This window comes from Oreochromis aureus, linkage group 3 (assembly GCF_013358895.1).
Source record: "Oreochromis aureus strain Israel breed Guangdong linkage group 3, ZZ_aureus, whole genome shotgun sequence".
NCBI classification, from domain to species: domain Eukaryota; kingdom Metazoa; phylum Chordata; class Actinopteri; order Cichliformes; family Cichlidae; genus Oreochromis; species Oreochromis aureus.
Genome location: NC_052944.1, coordinates 16,415,220 through 16,436,063, shown reverse-complemented (window position 1 = coordinate 16,436,063; position 20,844 = coordinate 16,415,220). Strand labels below are relative to the sequence as shown.

At 40.3% G+C, this 20,844-nt stretch overlaps 1 protein-coding gene and 1 pseudogene across 1 annotated transcript; both read right to left on the bottom strand.

Annotated features, from left to right (window-relative positions):
* Positions 1-3,959: 3,959 nt before the first annotated feature.
* Positions 3,960-11,751, bottom strand: LOC120433422 (annotated as a pseudogene).
* Positions 11,752-17,100: 5,349 nt separating this feature from the next.
* LOC120439268 (leucine-rich repeat LGI family member 2-like) lies at positions 17,101-18,394 on the bottom strand. The gene is made up of 2 exons (XM_039610070.1): positions 18,118-18,394; positions 17,101-17,808 (listed from the first exon to the last, which is right to left on the bottom strand). Exons 1-2 carry the CDS (start codon positions 18,296-18,298, stop codon positions 17,606-17,608), a joined length of 384 nt encoding a protein of 127 aa, XP_039466004.1. The 5' UTR covers positions 18,299-18,394; the 3' UTR covers positions 17,101-17,605.
* Between the last annotated feature and the right edge of the window lie 2,450 nt (positions 18,395-20,844).

Here is a 20,844-nt window from a genome sequence, read left to right as displayed (position 1 = left end):
AGATCATCGGCTGCCCTCTCCCCTCCCTGATTGACATTTATTCCTCCCGCTGCCTCAGCAGAGCAGCAAACATTATCAAGGACAGCTCCCACCCTGGTTTCAACATGTTCAGCCTGCTTCCCTCAGGGAAGCGCTACAGGTGCATCAACACTAAAACCCACAGACTCAAAAACAGTTTCTTCCCCAAAGCGATAACCACCCTGAACTCACACATGCACCGATAACACAGCCCACCACTTCCCACTTCCTCTATGGACCACCACTATTTATACTAATTCTATGTGCAATAACTGTATATACATAAACACTATTTATACCAATTCCATGTGCAATAACTCAACTGTACATACATAACACTATTTATTACATATTGTTTACGGCTTGTAAATTGTACATTTTATATATATACACATCTTCTTCCCTATGTTAATACTGTTCATATGTATATAGCGCTGAAGAACTGTACCCCCCCCCCAGCATGTTTACACTGAGTAGGAGATGCTCTGTATCTCATTGTACAACTGTATAATGACAATAAAGGCATTCTATTCTATTCTATTCTACTCTATGCATTATAATCTACAGCATCTACAAAGACACCTTCCAACAAACGGCTACACTCTATGATCTCAGCTATGATAATTAAAGGTTTGTGCTTTCTAGACATTCCCTGTAATGGAAAGAGCAGAGGGGTGTGGTACTTCATCACGGCCAGAAGGAGGCACCATGTAACCATCAAACAAAAGACCCCAGTGTTGATAAGGCAAGGTACTGTACGTTACCACAGGGTATGAGGATACAGGTAGGTGGCAAAATCATTCAATCCATCATCAGTCACCGCAAATCAGAATAAATTTGTTACGTTCATTCAGGTCCTGATGTATTTTTATAGCTGCATAAAACTACTGAGAGAAAGATATTAAACAATAAAACATAAATCCAGATAGATTCAATTAAATGTCTCTTTTTTTAACCCGTCATGAACTTCAGTGGTATTTTTAAGAGAATAGTAGTAGTTATGAAAGGGTAGTACTTCAGAAAGTCTGAGGATCCATGAGTGCAAGGCCATTCAGAAATAGTCACAATATATCTTGTATGGGCAGAAATCTGTGCCATCAGAAACTGAATTTGAATAAGTTAAATTTGAATTTGAATTACTCGGATTGAATCTGAATTGTAACTTGAATGAAAGCTTTTGAAAACTGAATTTGAATTAGTCTAATTTGAAATTGAATTTATGGTTTGAAACTGCATTTTATCCTTTAAAATTCAGCTCTCGAATAATTTCACATTCACTTCTCACCATTCAGTTTCAGTTCTACAATTCAATTTCAGTTCCAAAATTCAGTTTTTGGGACTTACATCCGGTTCGGTTCAAGCGCAGATTAATAGAACTACAGACTGATAGCGTTACTGACGGAATCTACAGCGTCTTGAGCTGAATTAAGACTTCAGAAGTCATTCGTCATGTCGAATGACCAGCGGATAAACTCTCAGGTTGGTAATAAATGTATTACATGTATAAGAACAAGCGTCATGTTAACAATTGATAGCCGTACAGTAACCTTTATGCTTATTGTAGCTGCTAGCTAAAAACGCTAATTTAGCCTAGTTTGCCCTGGATTCAGCTTTGACAAATATGATCGACTGTTTCTAGTAGAATTCCAAAGTTGTCATCTTGTACCCTGTCAGAGCCCTGTATGCTTGCAGAGACCCCTACAGTAAGGAAACATGCAAAACGCTGTCCAAACCTTTGTATTTGAGCTTTATTTATGTCTTACACAGCATCCCAACTCTTTAGCGAACTTAATAACTTTAGCTAAAGTGAATAGTTAGTCTTATTCATTAGTGCAGCGTTACTGGATCACCTCTGTTTGAAGTGATATAGTATGATATACAACTATCACTGAAACAGCAAATTTTGTAAATAAACAACACTTCTCATTCTCTAAACGTTTGGCCACAGATGTAAATTACACTATCAGTGCTTGTTCACTCTTGACAATAATTACATTTCTAAATTCTCTTTGTGCATTTACAGGTAAACAATATCTAATATTTTATCTAAATGACTGCTTTGTCTTTGAAAAGGTGAAGAGCCTGAGGCGGTGACAGTCCAGTTCTACTCTAAGTACATCCTTACGGTGGTTCACAGGACAAGGCGACATTCCTGTCCTGCCAGAAGAGAAGAGAAACTTCAGAGTCTTCATGAAGTTCAACCACACCTGTCATATGGAATATGACAGGGTCTCAAACTCCAGTCCTCGAAGGCCGGTGTCATGCAACTTTTCCATGCGCCCTCGAGGACTGGAGTTTGAGACCCCGCCGTATGGTGTTCATGCAGTTTTCTACCCCACAGTTACAGCATGTCTGACTGCCTGTTCAGCATATGCAAAAATATATGATGAGTTTAAGCATGTGATGACTAAGGCCTTCCATTATGGTGTTTGTCATCACATGTCACAGACATCTGGATGATCATTTGGAATAAACAAAAAACAAAAAACTTGTTACTTCATCTTTTATCTTTATTATTATTATTATTGTTCTTATTTTACATTTTTCATTGTTAGGCATTGGGTTTATTTGTAGTAGTCCTTTCCAGCTTCTTTCCCTCTTCCATGTTACTGTGTCAGCTTGTCAGCATCTATTTGGGGTTGGGAGTGGAACAGGAAGTAAGGAACAGAAAGTGCCATTTAAACCAGGAGAGGTTCTTATATTTCAGAAGAAGGGATTAATTCAAAAGAAATGACCTCAATGCCATATTTTATTTAGGAACCCTAGAGAGCACTTTGCAAAATAACACATTCTTATAATTTCACCCTCAGATGAGCCAAGCTACGACTGTCAGGGAAGGTGATGTAGGTACAGAGCATGTGAGAGTGGTTAAGTTAATGTCTCTTGTCTAGATGAAGGCACAGGAGGGATCAATGGCACGGCGTAGAGATTCAGTATCTTCAGTCTTCAGTGGACACTCCATTTCTGGCACAAAACACCTGTAAAAGATGGTCGATTTAGGAGGTGACCCGACAACTTCAGCCTGTCAAACATAGCAATGGAGCAGTATGTTTTAAAAAAAAAAATCTAATTAAGCATGCACTCAGTACCCTAAGAATTATTATGATAGTTAAACACAGTGATAGTTGTATATCATATTATATCACTTCAAACAGAGGTGATCCAGTAACGCTGCACTAATGAATAAGACTAACTATTCACTTTAGCTAAAGTTATTAAGTTAGCTAAAGAGTTGGGATGCTGTGTAAGACATAAATAAAGCTCAAATACAAAGGTTTGGACAGCGTTTTGCATGTTTCCTTACTGTAGGGGTCTCTGCAAGCATACAGGGCTCTGAGAGGGTACAAGATGACAACTTTGGAATCCTACTAGAAACAGTCGATCATATTTGTCAAAGCTGAATCCAGGGCAAACTAGGCTAAATTAGCGTTTTTAGCTAGCAGCTACAATAAGCATAAAGGTTACTGTACGGCTATCAATTGTTAACATGACGCTTGTTCTTATACATGTAATACATTTATTACCAACCTGAGAGTTTATCCGCTGGTCATTCGACATGACGAATGACTTCTGAAGTCTTAATTCAGCTCAAGACGCTGTAGATTCCGTCAGTAACGCTATCAGTCTGTAGTTCTATTAATCTGCGCTTGAACCGGAACCGGATGTAAGTCCCAAAAACCTGAATTTTGGAACTGAAATTGAATTGTAGAACTGAAACTGAATGGTGAGAAGTGAATGTGAAATTATTCGAGAGCTGAATTTTTAAAGGATAAAATGCAGTTTCAAACCATAAATTCAATTTCAAATTAGACTAATTCAAATTCAGTTTTCAAAAGCTTTCATTCAAGTTACAATTCAGATTCAATCCGAGTAATTCAAATTCAAATTTAACTTATTCAAATTCAGTTTCTGATGGCACAGATTTCTGCCCATAATCTTGACCCAGCTCTAATTTGTGAGTGAAATCTATGAAGGTGTGGATATTTAACAGTTCATAAGGTCCTTTCTCTTTTTTTTTTCCTTCTTGAATTTGTCTTTCAAGTGGAAGACATTTGATTTCAGACGGGACGATAAGGCACAGCCCCTCACAAGCTCAGGTCGATGATGATGTGCTCAAAGATCTGCGTGTTTCCCTTGAAGCTCGAGGAAAAAATAAAGTCCCTGCGGTCGGTAGATACCACGGTGAAAGAGCGTGGGGCTTGGATGTACACCTCCTTAAAGCGGTCAAAGATTTTGTTGTCCTCATCCCACAGGTAGATCTGTGAGAAGGTGTAGTCGCTTCCCAGAGCCAGATAGTAACGTTCCTTGAAAGAGAACGGCTGGAGAATCATGGAGCCTCGAGAGGGCAAAGCTTGGATCTCAGCAAACTGTTTGGTGCCCCAACGCAGAACTTTGGAATCACCGATATACCGCGTCATAGCCAGGTAGAGCTCCTCCTTGATCCGGAAGTGTTTCACAACCACTACATCCTCCATGTTGGGGATCTCACCCTGCAGGATGAACTTCTGGTTGCTCCGGCTCCACTGGTAGATCACTGGAACCTGTGAGCGGCTCGCTAGAATAAGGTGAGCTTTCCCATCCAAGTCCAGAAACTCTACATCCGTGTCGCGGTACCACTCGTGCAGTGACTGGTGCGAATAAAAGCCATTATCATTCCACTTGTAGAGGGTGGAGAGGCCAGCTTTTGAGCTGTCAGCAATCACAAAGAACCAATCAGAGCCAATCTGGAAGGCCTCAATATCATTGGGCTTAGAGATCTTGGACACTTCGATATCCTGGAACTTATTGAACCTGCTTTGGTCGTCATCAAACTTGTAAATGTGGGAACCACCAAACAGCTGAGCCACAATGACAAACACCTCATTTTCGATGATGACAGATTTGCACCCCACAATGGACTGACCTAAAGGGCAGAGAAACACATGAATCGCGTGAGAATGAAACTGGGAGCATTCTGGGAGTGTTTGTTAGCCTAATGTGTGATTTAGACTTCCTAACTTACAGTGTCACTGGAAACTCCCTTTAACCCTTCACCCAACCTTCCACGTAACCTGACATGCACCTCCTGCCCACATAGCAAAATTGGTATGGCCCAGATCTGGCCCACACAATGTGCTTACACATGGCCCACATACCGCAAAGACTGACGGCCCTTTGGTGGCCCAGATCAGGTTTGCCAGAGGAGGCCCAGACATGGGCCAGCACAAGGCCAGTTGCAGACACACTGGTGGTCTTGTGCTAGCCCATCTCTGGCACCAAAGGACCGTCATTCTTTGCGGTGTGTGGGCCATGTGTAAGTTGTGTGCAGCCACGGGCAGTCACAGACACACAGCTGACCCTGTGCTGGCCCAGATGTCAGCCAAATGTGTACCTTAATCAAGCCATGTAATAACAACATGTGCCGGAACATAAATAGTGCAAAAGTAACATTACGAACCTCTGTTCAGACAGTGAATGAACTGATTCTTTTACAGCACATTTCCTTTCCCAAAGTCATACCTGAATTTGAAACGTTGGCTACCATAGCAGTATAGTATATCAACATGGCACTTGGGTCTTCCAACTAAAATAGGAAAATAGGAACATAAACAGTGCCATCATTGCCAGACCTGGCCCACATCTGGTTGACATATACCCTGCCATGACACCAGTCAGTCAGAAGTGCCAGCTTGATGCCGGATCAGGGGAAGACCTGTTTTCTATGAGCCTGGGCAACATGACCCAAACCACAATCGAGCAAGATATGGCATGCCATCACATAGACAGTGCCATCTATACCAGGCCTGGCCCATATCTGGATGGCATACGTCTTATCATGCCAGAAGTCAGCCAGCAGTGCCGGCTTGATACCAGATCTGGGCCAGACCTGCTTGCTATGTGGGTTAGAGATGTAACTACACGTTGGGTCGACACAGCCTGCAAGGACTTAAATGGTTAGAAGGTTGCGCTGCAGGATCAAGAGGGGTTTCCAGTTATCTCGTAAGTTAGGACACATTTCCTGCAAAAGTCGAAATCAAAATTTACCTTTGATGTTATCATAAGTCCTGAAGTTCATTTCTATGTGGTCCCACTGGAAAATCATACAGCTCTCTGTGCTGGGAGCAGAAATGGCCACGTAGACATCATTCTTATAGCTGAATGTGTCAACAGACAACGATTCTGAGGCAACAGACTGATGAAGGATGAAATCTGTGGAAAGGAACATCGGAAATGTATTTTTCACAAACCAACCAGCAAGCCACGTTAAATGAATAACCTCTACACAACTTAGAATGACTCTGCTGAGTTCTCTGATCCTGATCTCAGCTGGACATGAGAGAAGGGCAGCTGGCTCAGGTGTTTCTCACCTGTGGAGACACACTCATTCTGCAGGCTGGTCATATCATTGAGGCGCTTGCCCTTCATGTCCTCTGGTCCAGCACACACACATCCGACACTGTGGCATTGGTGTTCTTTAACCACGTCATAAGCCACTTGGCTCTGCAGTCACATTCAAAGGCATTGCCTCGCAGGTCCCTGCAGAAAGGGAATATTGTGTTTCATGGCTGAATTGGGAGAAAGACAGACTGCAAGAATTACTCAGTACGCTATTTGCCTATTTAACTATGTACAAACTCACAGCTCTATAAGGGAGTCAAGGTCAATGAGGAGGTCCCTGGGCAAGGCTTTAATGTTATTGTTTGCCAAAGACCTGGAAACAAATGCAGTTGATTATGAAAAAGAGACATCATTAAATCATGTATAACAGATAACAGTTGTATTTTCAGTCACTGGAACATACAAGTGAGTCAGGTCCCTGAGTCCTCTGAAGGCATATTTGGATGTAGTCTCTAGTTTGTTACTCTCAATGAATCTGTGGATCAACAAGAAGAAAAAGAAAAGTATATTTTTTGATCAATTTCAACATTTTGCCAGCTAGTAAACCAAATGGTAAATGGACTGGTTCTTGTACAGCACTTTTCTATTTTGCCTGAGCACTCGAAATCCTTGAAACCTGTCTAATTCAGATCAGGACCTCAAAGCACCAGCAGCCCAGATCAGCTGATCACAGCCTGGACACAAAGAAAATTTACTGAAGCTTTGAATAGAAATTGCGATTCTTAACCTCTTGTTGAGCCACTACAACCAATTTTAGAGTTCCCCCACCTGCTGAATCCCACTTTAACCCGTTCCTTACTCATTTTCTGTTTAGAGTCGCTCTCTACAATGTAGAGATATTTTAAAATCTTTCGTCTTTTTCTCTGCTCATGTTCTACCAAACTGATTCAAGCTGCGTATATTTATGAGAATTAAAATTTAAAGAAGTAAAGGTAATTTTCTTATGTATTAATGTTACTTTAATGATACATTAATATAGCACAAGGTTCAATTAGCTTTGCACAAAAATAGCTGGTAGAAAAATCCCTTTAATGGGACCACAGAGGAAATATTTGCTGGAGCACACCTCGTGTCCCCCAGAATCCTTACTTTGTCCATGTGAATTTTAAACAATCAAATCTTGTGAAAATGGCCACAACTTGTATATTTAACACAGACATAATAGGGGAGACCGGGGATAATTTCTCCAATCAGGGCTAAGTTTCAAATGATGTGACTCATCCTGTGCATGCCCAATTCAGTTCTGCTATCACATGTGAAAAATCAGCACATTTTGTCAAACACAGACAATATAACACGAAAAAAAGTAATTTGTATGCCAAAAAGTAAGTTTTTCGACTTTATTTCAATTTCTAATAGCATTATCTGCTTTGCAGTCAAGTGGAGCGTGCGTCTGTCCTCTCAGTAAGTGAGTGAGACAGCGGTGAGGACGGCTGTGCGAGTGCATCGCAAAAACACAGAAATATGCCTGACACCTGTAAACAAAGCAGTACCTGGCTGCAGTTTAAAGACCTTTTTGTCTCTGTCTTGGTCTTGTCTTGTCTTGGTCTCGATACCCTCTAATCTTGGTATTGTCTTGATCTTGGTTTAGGCGGTCTTGACTAAAAGTCTACAACTTTATTACCTTCATTTTCTTCCAAAGCAGTTTTTGAAACATCTTTGTGAACTGACTAATGCTTGAACATTGCTGTAGGTCCACAGGAAAACTGTTCCACAGTTTTACCTCATAAATGGTAAAACAAAAGGTTTTAACCCTTGTCCGTGCTTTAAGAGTCTTCATCAATGTTCCTCTAAGCTGCGCACGTGCGCAATTGCGCACTGCTGGCACGGTCTCTGCGCACAGAAAATCTGCGTTGCGCAAACAAAAAATCTAACCTGAATTGAAATTAAAATTAAAACTTTAACAATTCTGTTTTGCAGTGTTAGTCAGTAAGTGACTGGCTGCTCCTGTATGGGATTAGAACGATGCCACCTTATCCTATAGTCCAGCCAATAATGCGATTCACATTCGTATACGCAGCCAATCAACGTTGTTGACACGCTATGACAGCGTCCTATGTGCCGACACCGGTGTTTTAGCTAGCAAAGGGCGTGGCTGATGTGCAGTGAAGCCACGTTAATGACAACGCGTACAACCATTGGAGATGTGAGCAGGACAGACGGAACAATTGACGGGAAAAGTGTGGACTTTATACCAGTTTTTAAATTGTGTTGATGGGCCACGTAAAACCAGAGTTATGATAAAAATATCTGCAATGTTTGGTTTTCTTCCTGAATACTATCGTTGTTTATATTTACTGTGGGAAGAAACGGTAAAAACGGCGTTTTACAAGGAAAACGCTCGAAAGCACTCTCTGCCTGTGAGCAAAAACAACACCAAAAAACCCCCACCCTTTCCTATTGGTCGAAAAAAGTACCGTGTCGACCAATCAAAAAATGATATGGCAACGTGGCATCTAGTTGTTAAGAAACGGGGGGAAGTTTTAGGAGTGATGGCGGTGTTCTGAGATGTGAGAGATTTGAGACGTTTAGCGCAAATCTTGTGTAGTTAGTGTGTAGTGTAGTCAATAGTTTTGTTGGTGTGTCAGAACAATGAGGCAGCTGCTGAATGTTACAGGTGTTACAGCAGTGATACATCTCCTGCTGTCAGGCCTGCAGGTATCAGGCTGTTGTTCTCCTTTATCTCATAGTGGACAGAAATTATTTTTTGGAGTGGCACAAATAATTTGTGTGGCATCAGATTTGATGCAGAACAGCTGATTGTTCTGTAAATAGTTTGAAATGTTTATTTAAAAAACGCCTTGACTGCATTAAAAAAAATAGCTGCAAAAAACTTTGTTGTTTGCCAAACTGAGTTACTTTTTGAAGTAGTAACTATATAATTAATTGCCCAGCATTGGTCATTATATACTGTATTTTGCAGACAGAGAGTTATAGGACTCTCCCAGACCACAGACTCAGACTTTATGAAGAAAAAAAAGAAAAAGTTGTGTTTTCAAAATTGGAGTTCAAGTTATTTTTACTTCCAATACTGTTAACATACTACACAGGTCATGAACAGGATTTTTTAAATTTTCATTGTAAGTGGGCTAAAGCAGTTAATTAAAAGTAGTCTAACATAAATGTAAATGCTGTAATTTGATTATTGTAATAAACCATGTAACTTGGATGGATTAGATGCTGGCGTGACCACAGTGCACACGTCTGATGTCGCTCACAGTGGTCCAAGGGATCGCTCAGGGAGTTTGTGTGTTCGCTCAGACACATGAAAAAAAATTAGAGGAACATTGGTCTTCATATTTAATTTTCCCTCAATTCATCCTCTGTACATTTCCTGGTACTGTGTCTGGCTTTGTACATAATTTTTGCAGTTTATATTTTATAAAATCCATAAACTTCAGAATTGTTAATTTCAAGAACAATTCAAGAAAAGTTAGGAAGCAAAGTAAGACAGTCATCGTCTCCATTGTAAGTGCTACAGTTTGTACAAGAAGCATCAGCTCTGATTTATTTTAACTTTAGGGCTTGACGAAGAAGCGCAAGAGAAAATCTTCACATGATACAGTTACATACAAATTACATACACATGTATAATGTTTAAAAAATATAATCGAACATTAATGAATTATTGGTCAATATCTGAAAAGCAAAAGACATTCTCTGTTTACCACAACATGTACCAAATTAATTTAATAAAGTTACATATGTATAACTTAATGGGGATATAAGTCAAACTTACTTCTACAGTCAGACTGAGTTGCAGTTCTCTTAGTGTGCACTGATATGACTCATACGCATTTGTTGTTTCCTACATGACCAAATTTGACTGATAACATGCAATAGAGATGAAACTGACTGACCCGCCTTCCTTCTGGCTGCTTTTGCTTTTTCTGATTTCTTAAGTTGTTCTAAGAAACTTGTCAGAATGTTTTTAAATTTACAAAAACAGGATGCGTCCGTTTAAACTCTGATATGCTTATAATGAGTTACATAGTAACTGTAGTTTTACATTTGCAAATAAATGTTTCATAGGAGTACCTTCAACAACAGTTAATTCAGCAGTGACTTTGTTCTTACTTTCATCAGTGAATTTGTGACATAAACCAGGGACAGCAGAAAGATGAGGATTAAAACGTTGGTGTTTCTGACACCAGCCAGTCCTCTGCTCCTGAACGCTGCTGCTGCCATCACTGTGGAAATAAAAACAGCCTTTGAGCTTAAGAGAAAATGAAAGAAAAGAAAAGAAATGAATAAATAAAGAATCAAATCTTTGTTTCCTCTTGTTATGTTAATAATATATTTTTAAAAAACATTTTAGGTATAAACCATCCTATGGTGCAGTTTTGCTGATCTTACCTGCCTGGTGAAGGGACAAACAGCTGTTTCACAGACTGAAAACACAAGGGAATCACATGCTACAAATACTTAATGTTCTCCTGATGTGACTTCCCACTGATCTGTGAGCTGCTCTTTCACTTTTATCTCACAGTAGTGATATGATCTATGTGGCGGGGGTGTGGTCTCCGGCCTGCTGCAGCAGAGGGGTGTTACAGTGAGCTCTCAGGGCGGTGCCGAGGTGTGGCTGAGAGGGCGGGTGTGACTGCTCAAGGTGATCATCTTCTTCTCTCTATTTTTAAATAGTGATGACGGGGACGGAGACTGGGAGGAAGAAGCAGCTGTTCCTGTTTGACTGATGCTGGAACATCAGAACGAAAATAAAACTAACCTATAGTGAATGAAATCCAGTGTGCGTGTCGGGTCCTTACCACAATCTACTTTACAGGAACAGAGGCCCACTTTAAACTGTCCAAGATCATCCCACATATTTAAGTTTTATCAAGAGCCATCGCAGAGTAGTGTAGAAAGGCCCCAAAGTTTATAGGACAAGTCTATTCTGTTCTTATACAGGTGTTTATAAGTTTCAGAACAAACCTCAAGCTTCTTCTTCTACACTCTGAGACAGTTTGGCTTTAATTGGTGTTGTGGCCGACACACGGGGTGACCGTAGTGCTGAAGACTGAATCACATCAACAACCGTGTAATTAAAAATATTTCTCAGTCACCTTACAATCATGGGATCTCAGGCAATGGGCACTACCATTATATAAGTACCACTTCTATTCTCCAGAAAATATTCATGATATTCATGAAGGAAAAAAAAAAAAAATCATTCATCTATTTGGATTTATCTTTTTAAGTTAAATATTTCTGTTCTAATAGTTTTGTAGATACAAAATAATACGACAGGACTTGAAGGAAAGTAACACATTTATTCTCATTTGGGGCGACTGAGGATGGATCAGATGAGTTTGCCACCTACCTTGTGTCCTCATACCTGGTGGTAATGGACAGCATGTTGCCTTATCAGCACTGGGGTCTTTTGTTTGATGGTTCCACAGTGCCTCCCTCTGGCCGTGATGAAGTACTACACCCCTCTGCTCTTTCTATTACAGGAATGTCTAGAAAGCACAAACCTTTAATAATCACAGCTGAGATCATAAAGTGTAGTTATCCTTCCTTCCTTTCCTTCTTCCTTCCTCTTAAGCACTTAAGGGTTGCTGGAGATGGCTTGAGGACTATCCCAGCTTTCACAAGGTAAAACTCAGGGTACACACTTGACAGTTCACCACTCATGATCCCATTGACAATAGATGATTGTAATTGCCAAAAGAATCACCAATTAAATGGCCTTTATTTGTATAGCGCTTTACTAGTCCCTAAGGACCCTAAAGCACTTTACACATCCAGTCATCCACCCATTGACACACCGATGGTAGCAAGCTACATTGTAGCCACAGCCACAGGCGCGGCTCAAACCGGCAACCCTTCCCATTACAAGGCAAACTCCCAAGTCTTGAGCCACGATCGCCTTAACCTAAAGAGCGAGTTGCTGGAGTGTGAGAGGGAGCCGAGCACCCTCAGACAACACAACATGCAAACAGCAGCCAGCAGATTCACATGCAGGACCTTCTTGCTGTGAGGCAACAGTACCAACCACTGCACCACCGTGCTGACCTTAGAGTGCAGTTGTATGGTGGAAAATGTTACTGTGGATGCTTTAGATTATATTACATACAGAAAGAAGTACTGGTTTATTATTTTAGTGGGCAAAAGAGTCAAGATTGGATCTAAAGGATGTAAATGGACAAGCACAGTGCATTTCTACTCAGTCTGAACACTCGACACAGACTCATTCACCCAACTGCACACACATGATTAGGGGAAACTCAACATTGAGTATCTTCATTTTTTCATCAAAAGACTTTCTCTGTATCTCTGCTCTGTTTGTTTTTGACTTGAAACACTAAATAAAAGTTTTACTACACATCTGTCTCTATTGTTTAATCAGCAGCTGTAATACTAAACTGTCCAAAATGTAAAATTCTACATTTAGTAGATTTAGAGATATTTATTTCACCACTTTTAGTTAATGATACTTTATAAACCTATTCTGCTGTTTAACAAAGACAGTATCATCATGTTTAAAGCACTTTTCAATCTGACAGCAGCACTCAGTTCTCCTGCACATGTGTGATCTTGGAGTGAACTGAAGGTTCAGATGCATCTCTCAGGTCCTGTGTGGAGACTTTGCTGGACTTTGTCTGTCTGTTAAAGATGTGATTTTCAGATGCTATTCAGCTGGTGTAGATAGTGGGGGTTTAGGTCTAAAACATCTTCTTTTGTCCTCCATTCATCCAGTTTCATGAGATAAAGTTTTGGTACAAGGACTGGACTGAAAAAAGACTGAAAAGAGAAACTTTGAAAGAGTTTTAGAAAGCCTGGAGGAAAAGCAGTGCTTGTTTAATCAAATGTAATAATACACATTGATTAAATGTCCCAAAGTAAAGAGATCTCTCTGTGAACCTTTAATTCGTCACCCTCTTGTGGCAGCAGCTGGCTACTGTTACTTGCACATGTGCATTGTGGTTTTTTATTACGTTATAATTTAATACAAAACCCTTTAATTAAATTTGTGAGTTGAAGTAATATATGAAATATTAGTGTTAAGTAAGTCCCAGAGTTCAGTTTATTGGACATTAGCTACATTTAATAAGAAGATATGAGATCCAAATATATGCTTATGTCAACACATGTTCATTTTGATGAAGTTTACTGAACAAATTTGAATCATCACAACAACCAAAATGTTAGCAACACATCATAAAGTTTATTATTCTAACTATGGTAACCATGTTGTCCAGAATCGTGACATCGCACCCATTTAGAATCTTACCACCACTTTGAGCCTTTGATCCTTAAACCCATAAATAGGGGTGAGAAGCAACAACTTTTAGTCTGTTATTTGCAGCATTTATGTTCGCAGCCTTCGACTGTTCGTGACACAGATTTAGAGTCTTACCACCAACGTGATCATTTGATCCTAAAACCAACAAATAACGGTGAAAAACAACGACTTTTAGTCCATTACTGGCAGCATTTCTGTTTGCAGCCCTCAACTATTCGCCATTTAGAAACATTTGGATCCTGACTACAGACTCCAACATGTCTCAAGGTGAAGAACCAAAAAGTCAAGAGGTTGACCCCGGCGCTCTTCCCTGGGATGAACCAGAAGACCCGTACCTCTCCTCTCTTCCCTGGGCTGAGCAAGTTGAATTAGAGGAGAAGCGCTTGGCAGAAATGGAGAATGAACATCTTCTTAACAGAGAGAAGATTGTCTTATTGATGGAGGAAAATGAGAGACAGAGCGCTCAATTACAAAAATGTCCTACCTGCTCCAAGAAAAGGAGAGTATTATTGATGAAAAACAGTGGGATATCAAAGACATGGAGGAAAGGAACCAAGAGCTCCAAGGAAAGCTGGATGAAGCTCAAGAAAAAATTAAAGAAATCCTCCAGGAGAAGAAACAACAGGACATGAGAGAAAGACAGTTGCACGATCAACTTGAAAAGATGGAGATCAAATACAGAGTGGTAAAAGCAAGGGATGATAAAAATCAGGAAACAAATAAAGAGGTTCTTCAAGAGAAAAGGCAGCAGCAGATCAAACAAAGGCGAATGGGCATGAGCTTAAGAACATCAAGAAACAAACTGACGAGCTGCAAGTAAAGCTTGATGAAGCTCTGCAAATAAATGAAGCGATCCTCGAAGAGAAAAACCAACAGGACATAAAGAAGCAAGACATGGAGAGGCACATGGAGGGAAAAGACAGGATGCTGCAGGCAAGGCTTAAAGAAACAATGCACAAATATGATGAGTTGCTGCAAGAGAAAAGCAACAGGAGATGAAACAAAAAGAATTAGATTGCAAGATTCAGAACATGGAGATAGACAATGAAGGCTTGCGAGTAAAGCTCGATGAAGCTTTACAAAAAAATACAGAAATCCTTGAAGTGAAAGAAGAACTGGTCATAAACCAGGGAGAAATGCAATGCCAGCTCCAAGGCATGGAAGAAAATACAGAGCACTGCAGGCAATGCATTATGAAACACAGAACAAATATGAAGAGCTGTGTCAAGAAAAGAACAACAGGACATAAAGCAGAACGAAGAAAAACTTCTTCTTGTCCAAGACTTTGAGAAGACAAAGCAAAAACTGCAAGAACTTGGCAACAAAATTAAGCACACAACAGCTGAACTGGAAGGAGAAAAGGAGAAAGTGCAAAAACAGGAGGCAACAGCTAAAGAACTCAAAGAAAGGCTCAAAGAAGAACAAGCCAAAGTAGAAGAAGTGGAAAAATATGCAACAAACTTAAGAAGCAAAATACAGAAACAGTGGACGAGTTGAGATCCCTCATACTAGAGAAGAAAGTGCTTGTGGAAAAGCAACTCAAGAAGAAGAAAAAAAGTGCTTCCGCTTCTTCCTCCATGAGGGCCACTCCTGCCTCATCTTCCTCCACCTCTGTTCCAGCTTAATTTTCCTTCTCCTCTCCCTCCCTCTCTCCCCAATAATTTCATAATAAACACAATTGGCTCCTAACACCTGTCCCATCTCCTCCCTCTCTCTCTCTTTTCACCCTCACCCCCAACCAGTCCCGACAGTTGACTGCCCCTCTAGAGCCTGGTTCTGTCATAGGTTTCTTCCTTTAAAGGGAGTTTTTCCTATCCACCGTCGCCTAGTGCTTGCTCAGAGGGCATTGTTGGGGTTTTCTCTCCTCTATCTCTTTCCTCCTTTCTATCCCTTTCCTTGACACCCCCCCTTCTATTTTCCCCTATAATTTCATAATAAATACAATTGGCTGCATTTTAAATGTGTCTGATCAGTGTCTTCATTCAAGAATGAATTGTCTTTGTCACAGAGTCATGTGTATTTTGTCTTTTCCTCGGGCTGGTGATCCTCGCGGTCGTTCAGCCCTGGAGTCCAGATTATTAGTGTTTTAATCACATTTAGTGTTACATTTTAGATCACCACAATAGGATATCCACAATTTAGGATTCAGGCATTTGTTTTAGTTTGATATCGTAATCATTCTATGATTGAGTCGTTAACAGAACCAGCAGTTAGCAGCAATAACTTCAAATCAATGACATTTGCAAGCATTCCTTTATACACAGCATTTCAGTCAGGTTGAGGTCTGGACTTCCATGATGTAGATTTGCTGCTGTGCTTGGGGTCATTATCCTGTTGCATGGCCTAATTTAGGAGAAGCTTTATCTGTCGGACAGACAGCCTCACATTTGACTCTAAAACACTTTGGCATACAGAGGAGTTCGTTGACTGCAAGGTGCTTTATTGCTTGTGTCTGCAGAAGAAGCTCAAATCACCACACTTGAACCAGCATATTTGACAGTGGGTTTGAGATGTTTAAGTGTTTGAGTGTCTGAAATACTGACATGTGAACGCCAGAATATAATGGTGAGATTTTAGTGCTGGTTAGATTGCATACACACTGCACATTATAAGGTTTTACAATTTTGCATCTGTGACCATTCAAACACCAGACAGTACTGAATGTTTCTTCTTTCTTTGTGCAACTTTACAATCATAATGTCCATTTTGGGTTTTGTGATTTTTTAGGGAAAGAAGGAAGTTTTATTTTTAATGATCAGTATCAGTGATTAATCACTACAGTGGGATAAATACATTTGTCATGTTTTCACAGATTTATTTTGATATTACATCATATTTGTAAGAGGAACATTCATTAGGTTTAAACAAAATCATACAAAAGAATTGTAACGCTTGCATATTGTTAACCTAGAAGCACTTTTAGTCTTTGTTAGGTTTATCGAAAAAGAATTTGGCAAACACCCTTTTTTGAATGTCATGCTCTTGCAGGCTGCAGTAACATTTGAGTTTTGTAAGTGCAAAGGTCCATTCAAACAGGTGGTGACATTACAATCCTTGGTTTATGTACATTTTGGAGCTTGTCAACATTCAGCATTTCCAAAAGCAGAATAAAAATGTGAAAGCTTGAAGATATATTTACATGTACATTTATTTTCCTTCCTTGTGGTCATACAAATTCTGCCTCTGATGCTTCTGACTTCAGATGTTAGTAAAAAAAAATATATTGTTAATTGGGCAAAACAGTTTTTCTTTTAAACATATCAGGAGGTTTATTTTCCCTGACATCATCTAAACACAGGTCCTTTGCAATACTGATAAAGTTTCTCTGTACTTTGCCACATTATATTACAGCAGATCTAGAAGTTGTATCTAAATGGCGATTCTCCGTTAATGAATTTGTATAAGGTCAAGTCCTTACTAACTGTAACAACAACCCACTGCTTCCTACTCTATGCATTATAATCTACAGCATCTACAAAGACACCTTCCAACAAACGGCTACACTCTATGATCTCAGCTATGATAATTAAAGGTTTGTGCTTTCTAGACATTCCCTGTAATGGAAAGAGCAGAGGGGTGTGGTACTTCATCACGGCCAGAAGGAGGCACTGTGTAACCATCAAACAAAAGACCCCAGTGTTGATAAGGCAAGGTACTGTACGTTACCACAGGGTATGAGGATACAGGTAGGTGGCAAAATCATTCAATCCATCATCAGTCACCGCAAATCAGAATAAATTTGTTACGTTCATTCAGGTCCTGATGTATTTTTATAGCTGCATAAAACTACTGAGAGAAAGATATTAAACAAAAAAAAGATAAATCCAGATAGATTCAATTAAATGTCTCTTTTTTAACCCATCATGAACTTCAGTGGTATTTTTAAGAGAATAGAAGTAGTTATGAAAGGGTAGTACTTCAGAAAGTCTGAGGATCCATGAGTGCAAGGCCATTCAGAAATAGTCACGATACATCTTGACCCCGCTCTAATTTGTGAGTGAAAACTATGAAGGTGTGGATATTTAACAGTTTATAAGGTCCTTTCTCTTTGAACCTGCTTTGCTCATCATCAAACTTGTAAATGTGGGAACCACCAAACAGCTGAGCCACAATGACAAACACCTCATTTTCCATGATAACAGATTTGCACCCCACAATAGACTGACCTAAAGGGCAGAGAAACACATGAATCGCTTGAGAATAAAACTCAGCTCAAGCATTCTGGGAGTGTTTGTTAGCCTAATGTGTGATTTAGACTTCCTAACTTACAGTGTCACTGGAAACTCCCTTTAACCCTTCACCCAACCTTCCACGTAACCTGACATGCACCTCCTGAGAGATGTAACTACACGTTGGGTCGACACAGCCTGCGAGGACTTAAATGGTTAGAAGGTTGCGCTGCAGGATCAAGAGGGGTTTCCAGTTATGTAGTAAGTTAGGACACATTTCCTGCAGAAGTTGAAATCAAACTTTACCTGTGATGTTATCATAAGTCCTGAAGTTCATTTCTATGTGGTCCCACTGGAAAATCATACAGCTCTCTGTGCTGGGAGCAGAAATGGCCACGTAGACATCATTCTTATAGCTGAATGTGTCAACAGACAACGATTCTGAGGCAACAGACTGATGAAGGATGAAATCTGTGGAAAGGAACATCGGGAAATGTATTTTTCACAAACCAACAAAGCCACGTTAAATGAATAACCTCTACACAACTTAGAAAGACTGTGCTGAGTTCTCTCATCCTGATCTCAGCTGAGATTTACACGGAAACGATCAGTGGAAATCGTTAAGGTACTATTGGTCTACATTCTTCTTCTATGGTAGCAGCCTGGGCAAAGTAACACCCAAATTTAAACTTCTGCTTTCTGTTGGCACCAATGACTGTAGAAAACATATTGTATTTCACGGCTAAACTGGGAGAAAGACAGACTGCAAGAATTACACAGCACACTATTTTCCTATTACTATGTACAAACTCACAGCTCTATAAGGGAGTCAAGGTCAATGAGGAGCTTTTTACCTCGGCGCTGTCACTTGGTGTTCGCTCGCTCTGTGGTATAGTATCACTTCCTGTTCCTGCTCAAACACAGTGGTGTTTCTGAGTAGCTTTTCTGCTTAGCAATTTAATTTAAATCTTTTGATACATCCCTTTTCATAGTATAATCTTAACGTGCTTTATCTGAATCACCCTTTCTGTGTACTCACTACCTAATTTATAGCCAAAGTATTCACTCACTGTCTCTGTACTGTTTCGCTAGCTTAGCTTAGCTCGTAGCCGACTCGTTAGCACCATGGCTACTTCACCTGCTCCTCCTGCACTTTCCTGCTCATTGTGTCAGATGTTTAGTTACTCCTCGGCCTCCTTTAGCAGTAATGATACCTGTAACAAATGTAGCATATTTGCAGCTCTGGAGGCCAGGATTACTGAATTGGAGACTCGGCTTGCACCCTTCATTCACCCGTAGCTAGCCAGGCCCCTGTAGCTGGTGCAGCCGAAGATAGCGTAGGCCCGCTAGCTGTTCCCGGCAGACCCCAAGCAGCTGGGGAAAGAGGGCGGCTGGGTGACGGTGAGGAGGAAGCATAGTCTTAAACTGAAGCCCCAGGTACACCACCAACCTGTTCATGTGTCTAACTGTTTTTCCCACTCGGCGACACACCCGCCGGGGGTCAAACTCTGGTAATTGGCGATTCTGTTCTCAGACATGTGAAGCTAGAGACACCGGCAACCATAGTCAATTGCCTTCCAGGGGCCAGAGCAGGCGACATTGAAGGAAATTTAAAACTGCTGGCTAAGGGTAAACGTAAATACAGTAAGATCATAATTCACGTCGGCAGTAATGACACCCGTTACGCCAATCGGAGGTCACTAAAATCAATATTGAATCGGTGTGTAACTTTGCAAAAACAATGTCGGACTCTGTAGTTTTCTCTGGTCCCCTCCCCAATCAGACCAGGAGTGACATGTTTAGCCGCATGTTCTCCTTAAATTGCTGGCTGTCTGAGTGGTGTCCCAGAAACGATGTGGGCTTCATAGATAATTGGCAAACCTTCTGGAGGAAACCTGGTCTTGTTAGGAGGCGGCATCCATCCCACTTTGGATGGAGCAGCTCTCATTTCTAGAAATATGGACCAATTTATTAAACTCCCAAAATATGACTATCCAGAGTTGGGACCAGGAAGCAGAGTTGCAGTCTTACACGCCTCTCTGCAGCTTCTCTCCTCCTGCTACCACCCCAAAAACCCATCTCCATTGAGACTGTGTCAGCTCCCAAAATGACAAAAAACAAACCAAAAACCAGCAACAAACAACTTCAACATAGAAAATCACAAAGAAAGAACAATACAGTATCCACATCTGAACCAAAGAGTAAAACAGTGAAATGTGGATTATTAAATATTAGGTCTCTCTCCTCCAAGTCTCTGTTAGTACATGACTTAATAATTGATCAACAAATCGATTTACTCTGCCTTACAGAAACCTGGTTGCAGCAGGATGATTATGTTAGTTTAAATGAATCAACACCCCCGAGTCATTCTAACTACCAGAAACCTCGAAGCACAGGCCGAGGGGCGGTGTGGCAGCAATTTTCACACCAGCCTATTAATTAACGAAAGACCAAGACAGACTTTTAATTCATTTGAAAGCCTGATGCTTAGCCTTGTCCACCCCAGCTGTAAAACTCAGAAACCAGTCTTACTTGTTATTATCTATCGTCCACCTGGGCCTTACACAGAGTTTCTCTCTGATTTCTCAGACTTTTATCTGATTTAGTGCTCAGCTCAGATAAAATAATTATTGTGGGTGATTTTAACATCCATGTAGATGCTAAAAATGACAGCCTCAACATGGCATTTAATCTGTTATTAGACTCAATTGGCTTCTCTCAAAATGTAAAAGAACCCACCCACCACTTTAATCACACTCTAGATCTCATTTTAACATATGGCATAGAAACTGAACATGTAACAGTGTTTCCTGAAAACCCTCTGCTGTCTGATCATTTCCTGATAACATTTACATTTACAATAATTGATTACACAGCAATGGAGAGTAGACTTTATCAAAGTAGATGTCTTTCTGAAAGTGCTGTAACTAAGTTTAAGAATATAATCCACCCTGTTATCATCTTCAATGCCCTGTACCAACATAGAGCAGAGCAGCTATCTGAACACTACTCCAACAGAGGTTGATTATCTTG